The sequence below is a fragment of the Buceros rhinoceros genome, unplaced genomic scaffold, assembly GCF_000710305.1.
Source record: "Buceros rhinoceros silvestris isolate BGI_N320 unplaced genomic scaffold, ASM71030v1 scaffold36825, whole genome shotgun sequence".
Classification (NCBI taxonomy): Eukaryota; Metazoa; Chordata; class Aves; order Bucerotiformes; family Bucerotidae; genus Buceros; species Buceros rhinoceros.
This window is the reverse complement of record NW_010411757.1, coordinates 1-6,672: the sequence shown is the minus strand read 5'-3', so window position 1 is coordinate 6,672 and position 6,672 is coordinate 1. Positions and strand designations below refer to the sequence as shown.

Genomic DNA, 6,672 nt, shown 5'->3' with positions numbered 1-6,672 from the left:
CGTTTCCGCAGCCGCTGAAGTATCTCAAGTACAGAACAAAAATGAGAGCATCGCTAATTATTTTGGGGGTTTGGATGCTCTCTTTCCTGTGGGTCATCCCAATCCTAGGATGGCATGTTTTCGCCAATAATGGGAAAAGGGAAGTAGAGGCAAACAAGTGTGAGACAGAATTCTCCAAAGTCACCTGGTTCAAAGTGTTGACAGCCATCGTCAACTTCTACCTACCCTCCGTCACAATGGTGTGGTTCTACTACAAAATATTCAGAGCTGTTCGAAAACACTGTCGGCGGCGAGAGCTCACCAATGAGTCGTATCGGTCTTGCTCAGAAAACAACCCCATTCATCACAATGGGGCAAAGGACGAGCAAAAGCACATCCTGGATGAGAACACCCCTCCCAAAGACAAGCAAAGCTCCCCTCAGCCCAAAAATACGAAGGCAGTGCTTCATTTCAGGAATCCTGACAAGCCTCCAAAGGAATTTGTTAGCAAGAGTACTCAGAGAGTCCTCATATGGAGCTGTTTTCCTCTCACCACTGCCCAGTCTGAGCCAGGCCCGGATAAAGCGGGGAAGAAGAGCGCGTGTGTCACAAAAGAGCACAAAGCTGAGGGGCCGTGCTCAAAGAACAGTGACTTAAGTGACAAGTCAGAAAACCACACTTTCACAGATGACCCCATCTGCAGAGAGCACCCCACTCCCGACCCTGCTAGGGCCTGCAGACCTCAGGAGAAGACCGAGAACATGGATTTCAGAGGACTGACATACCTGAGGAGGACATGGCAAAGTCTGTGCACCCATTCCAAAGGGCACATTCAAGGACTGCACGGGAGCAGGGAGAGGAAGGCAGCGAAGCAGCTGGGGGTCATAATGGCAGCCTTCATGGTGTGCTGGATTCCCTATTTTGTGTTATTTATGGTCATCGCTTTCCAAGGCCCTGAACGATTTTCGCGGTTACACATGTTCACGATATGGCTCGGCTATGTGAACTCCACCTTAAACCCTTTCCTGTATCCGCTCTGTAATGAGAATTTCAAGAAGACATTCAAAAAGATCCTTCACATTCACTGATAGTGGTCTGGTTGTTTTGACCTAAGCAGCAGTGACCAAAACAAAATGTTCCACTTCCAGAGACAAGGAAAACTGTCATTTTTAAACAAGTGTTAGTAAAAGTGGGAAACGTGCATTTAACAGCTTCGGCACATTTGAAGAAGAACCAGCTCAGATCAGGAAGCCGGAGAACTCAGGGGCAATCTCTGTGACGAGATTAGCTTGTTCATCATGCACCTGCAGACACAAACTGAGATCTTCAGCGATCATAAATTATTCAGCTACAGAAAAGGACAAAATAAAATAACATTTCTGCGATTGGCCAAATACATTTTTCTCCTTTAACTTACTCTGTAAACACAGGAACATGTCGTTTGCGAGCATGGTCTGCAAGTGGAGGTACTTTGCGTAGTCAGAAGAAGCAGCTTCAGCTGTTTAAAAAACCTACCCTATTTTTTATTTATAGCTTCCCTCAAAGTGTAAATGTTTTTGAAATGTCGAGTCATGTTGTAACCTACTGTATCTCTTTGATATTGTGTTTGCTGCATTTATACCTGTACACGTTCACTTCACTGAAAAAAAAAAAAGTATTTCATCTCCTGTGAGTTCTGCTAAGACTTCCTGTACTCAACACACCGTCACTGTCTGTCCAAGAAGGCTGTGCTCTTGTCTCTAGACTTACAGAACACAGCTGATTACGGACTACGCGTATTTCCCCCAAGTCGGTAAATAACACGAGTGTGCAGTGGCAGTACTTACCCACACAACCTTACCCTGTAGTAGGCAAAATCTTCCTACTGTAACGAGGCAAATTCATGAGCAACAACTCAAGCTTGCAAAACAGAAGGTAAAACACATCAAGTATGTTTACCTTTTCTGCCCCTTATATTTAATTGCAGTGTATAAATCGTGCTGTAAATGCTGTAAAGCATTTCAGGAGGAACACACAGTAACAGAATGCTGCAGCTTGGAAGGGGTGGCATGAAGACCCCAACATACCACCTACAGCTCAAAGCTGGGCTGGCATTGACACTGCGCTGTGCTGCTCAGAGCCTCCTCCAGAGCTTGGGTGACAACGCTCTGTGAAAACCAGTGTCATCTGGAAAAGCTGGGAGGCGGCTTTGGCAGCTAAGGGTCACTGCCAACTTAGAGCATACACTTCCTCAGCCACTGATTTAACTGTTCCAAATTCCCCAAACCAGACATGCCCTGTTACTCAAGAGGAATGAACCCCTCTTCAAAGTGCACTCAGGCATAGATTTGGTCCCAAAGGAAGAAAACATAGTTCCTCAGAAAAAAAAAAAAAGTCCCTAGTGGTTTATGCCACGTGAGCTAACTTACCAGGAACCTACAGCTTCACTAGACAATGACACCAGAGTGAAAGAAAAAGGAGTGTCCAGGTAGGGGAGCAGGGAGGGGACTGGGGGGAGAGGAGGGCTCAGGCCCTGTGCTAGCAGGGGAGATCTCAGGCTCCATTAGCTGAGTATCCCAGGACCACCTGCTGCCTTGTGCTGGCACACCAGTAGAGCATCCATTCCTGTTCCTCTGCGATGTAACTCAGCAAGAAACACGTTGAGCAAACCCGGTGGAGTGCGATAGTTTTAAGAAGCAGAAGTGGTCAACTTCACCAGCTAAAGACACATTGGCATGTGACAGGGAGTTTATGGAAGTCTTTTCCATCCCTTTTGGGAAGGATGACTAGAGAGTCTCCCTGCAGGTGCCACGTAAAAAGGATATCCTCCCCTTCGTTTTGTTGTGCTGACGAATTTACCACTCCCTGACTCTTTTCTTGCTCAGCTTAACAATAAAGTTCTGATGGAACGGGAGCTCCTTCATCTGAGTCCAGTCAAGAGTTTGCTGGGATGCTCTGTGTAGTATCTTACACGAAAAATGGTAGTAGTTTAACAGCTGGAGGAGAAATTCTGAATTCTGTGTTCTTAATTAATGATCTTGAGTCATTTAGAGTCCCCCTGTGCCATGTGTGCCTACTTCGTAAAGTGAGTATGACAAGACTTACGGTGACAATGGAACACTGATGATAATGTTCGCATGACGATCATGAATTTGGGATATAATACACTAACTAGATGCTAAGTGTTAGTATCCTGCCAGATTTATTTCTCTGAATGAAACACCTGAATGGCAACAGTTGTATTTAAAGTACCCGGTATTAAATAAAGCCCTAATATATCTGCATGTTAATAAATTGTCAGCTACCATTGTCAGTGTGCACTGCTGGAACACACTCACTCAAGGGCTACTCAGAGTTACTAACCAGTCCATCCTCTTCATCATGACTATTGTCTTTTCTGACTAAAATGTAGTAATACCTGAGACAGCAACCTAAACAAAATCACTGCAAACTGGTCCAAAAATACGATTCTTATAATAAAGAGTAGCTCTAGTACAAGTAGAGTCAAGCACAGTCCAGCTACATCTAGGCAAATAAAAGTGCCCGAGTATTTTTAATCTCCTTTTTTATCCATAATCTTAGTGTCACTGTTGATAATAAAGTCAGGGGAAGTTGTCGTAGTGGACTTCTCTGGCGTCACAGCTATACTAGATAATAAAATAGGACAAGGGGATAGAGCTCCATGTCTGGGAAGCAGAGGAAAGAGGATTAGGGTAAGGAATGGAGAAGCCTACTACTGCGTGGGGCCAAGCCTCCGGGGAATACTCCACTTGTGGCTTCCTGTAAAATATTTTCAACATTTTCCAGTAAATAACAAGGTCAGAGAACACACGGCCTTGAGAGAACACAACGACTTTCTTGAAATTTCTTGGACTGGAGTCCTGCTCTGATTAAGGTGTGGTGAGAACAACCAAGGTCGCTTCCAAGAGGCAGGAAACCATTTGCTCAGCGTTTTTTCTGTGTTCGTGGTGACATCTAGTGGGTCGTGGGAGGAATGCTGGGCTTCTGCATCAAACACCCTGTCATGGAAGTTTATTGAAGTGCCAGGAGCAAGCGGACCCTGCCGCTAGTTCGTGTTCCTTTCCCCTATCACTCAGGCAGTGTGGCATTCAGTGGAGGAAGCACTCAACGTGGCACTCCATGGAGGAAGCGTGGGCACAGCTGCACATTTTGGCCTCATGCCATCACCTGAAAGGGCTCCGTTACCTGCCCCGTGAGACCACTTTGTGATAGCACCATAAATGGAAGTGACTGGAAGAGCCACTTTAGAAACGCATTTCTAATCCCGGGAGAGAAGCACTATAGACACCTCTGATCGGTTCCAGAGGAGGTCCTGAACTCCACAAAGTGCTGGGTCTTTCCGCTGCTGTCAGGGATGTCAGAGGAGGAGCCTCCTAACCTAGCTGGTGTGGCTTCAGTGCCTCAGGATCATCTCTGAGGTGCAAGAGTACACCTGGAGGCTTCAATGCGTCCATTCCCTCCACCAGAACGAGAATTTTTCCCTTGGAAACTCCAAGGGAAGTGTAAACGCTATGCATACGTGTTCACTTCTGATTATTCACTAAATGTAATGAAAAAATTATTCACTTTCATCAATTATTTGTCTATCGTAAAGAATTTGAAGATCAAAAGTGATTGTTAATGACGTGAGAAACAGCTCATGAAAATAGTTTACACTCCTGATACCGAATTCCAAACTGTCTTTTAAAATGATACCGAAATAAGTCATTTCTACACTGTCACCCTACAGTCTGAAATGGAAATATAAAAAATGGAACATGAGATGGACGCTCTCTACACGCACAGACACACGAGCACAGTGACCAGGCGACCACACAACTGCTGGTGGAGATGTCCAGCGGTTAAAAAGTGACCGTTCCCATGGTCATCTCCGTTCATTGTCAGAGATGGTTAAAGCCCCATTGACAGGGTGGGAGTAACAATGCGGCCGTTTTTAACAGTATTTGTATCCCTCACCACTTTGTTGGGTCTACCAAGATACCTGGTGGTTAACACTGATCTGTGTCAACCCACACATGCCGCAGAGCCAGGCACAGCGCCTGCTGCTCTTCGTGGGCGCTCTGTCATTAAACCGAGGGCTGGCTGCACCCTCAGCAAAACCAAATCCCTTCTGCTTGGACCAGGCGTAGCTTGGTCTTCAAACCCAGCGCAGCCAGACCCGCGACCCGAGCTCAGGCTCCTGCCCCACAGCCCAATTCCTCCTCACTTGGTAGGAATAACCCCTCGGCTCAGCTCTTTGCAGGGTAACCACTGTCCCTCTGCATCCCCTCAAGGTGTTCGCAGGAGAGGCACCTGACGCTGCCAGAGGAGTCAGTGACAAAGTTCACAGAAGTGCCTCAACATGCAATGCCAGACGATAAACGCTCCTACTCTCCTCCTGCTTCGAGAATTCGTCACTACAGCACTCTCCTAACTCGGTGGTGTCACACTCCCGCAGCAGTAACCGCTGCACAGCAGGGGTCTGGGTGACTTCAGACAGTGTTTTTCGTAAATAAACTGATAGTTCTGCCAGGCTCTGCTTGTATTTTGTGACGTTGTTCAGTGAGAATGTTCTGAAATGGAAAGCACCACATAAACATAAATAAATACTATTTTTATTAAAACTTACAACAGACTCTAATCTGAACTAAGTCGTTTGGAGAAGTTATCTTCCCCAAAACATGTTCAGACCATATTTGACCAGAATGGAGGAGCTTGGGTCTGCTTCTGTTTTATTCTCATCTTCAATGCCAGGATGATTTTCCCTTGCTGCAAGACTTTGCTTGGGGAAACTGGAAGTCCTGCCAACAGAGACACGTGCCCACACCACCCAGTAGATCTGCTTCCTGTTTTTCAAGAGCCTGTCTTCTTGCTGACTACTATTCTCACATTATTACAGACACTTTTATTTGCTCATAGGGAGATCTCACGAGGTAAAACATACCCACAACAATTAATCAACTCCAGCACAAATCTCAGATGAACTCTGTTACAGCCACTTCCCTGACGATGCCAGGCTCAGGGAGATCTTCGGCTGAAGCTCTCTCTTAGAGCATGGCTTCACTGCAGCGTGCTCCTATGTACACACCAGCTGTTTCATCTGGGAGTCTGACGGTGTTCCCCAGGTCAGCTAGTCCGTATAAAAAAGGGTAGTCGAAGACTTTCGCCTGAGCCTTACCCCCAGTTTTGTGGGCAGTTCCTGCAATGAGCGTATTACTGCTCCAGAATAGAAGGCAGCTCTAGCAGATCTGTTTTCCCTGGTAGGTAAGTGCCAGAAACCACCTAAAGAGGTAATGTTCGGTTTGTAGAAAACACACTGCATTTTGTGTTCTAGAGCTGCAAAAATCAATATAGACTCATTAAAGCCTTTGGGTTGGGAGGGACTTCTGGGTGCCACCTGGTCCAGCCTCTGGCTCAAAGCAGAGCTAACACCAAAGTTGCTGCTCAGAGGCTTGGGCAGTCAAGCCCCCAAGGGTGGAAATTACAAAGCCTCTCTGGGAACCTATTCCAGAGCTTAAGGGCCACATTAGGCAATTGTTTCTCTGTATATTCATTTGGAATTCTTAGTTTGACATGTACCCTTTTCCTTCCCACTTTTTGCTGCGCATCTCGGAATTCACCTCTCTCTCCTCCACCCTGGGTGACACAAGGCTTCCGTGAAACCCCCTTAACCTTTTTTTCTCCACAGAAAGCAGCCCCAGCTCTCCCAGCCCC

General features: G+C 46.3%; 1 protein-coding gene across 1 annotated transcript in view; it reads left to right on the top strand.

The window, feature by feature from the left end:
- HRH1 (histamine receptor H1) overlaps positions 1-1,067 on the top strand; it is a 1,501-nt gene extending 434 nt beyond the window's left edge. Inside the window, exon 2 of the mRNA XM_010136121.1 lies at positions 1-1,067. Within this exon, the coding sequence (XP_010134423.1) occupies positions 1-1,067 (1,067 nt within the window).
- The last annotated feature ends 5,605 nt before the right edge of the window (positions 1,068-6,672 follow it).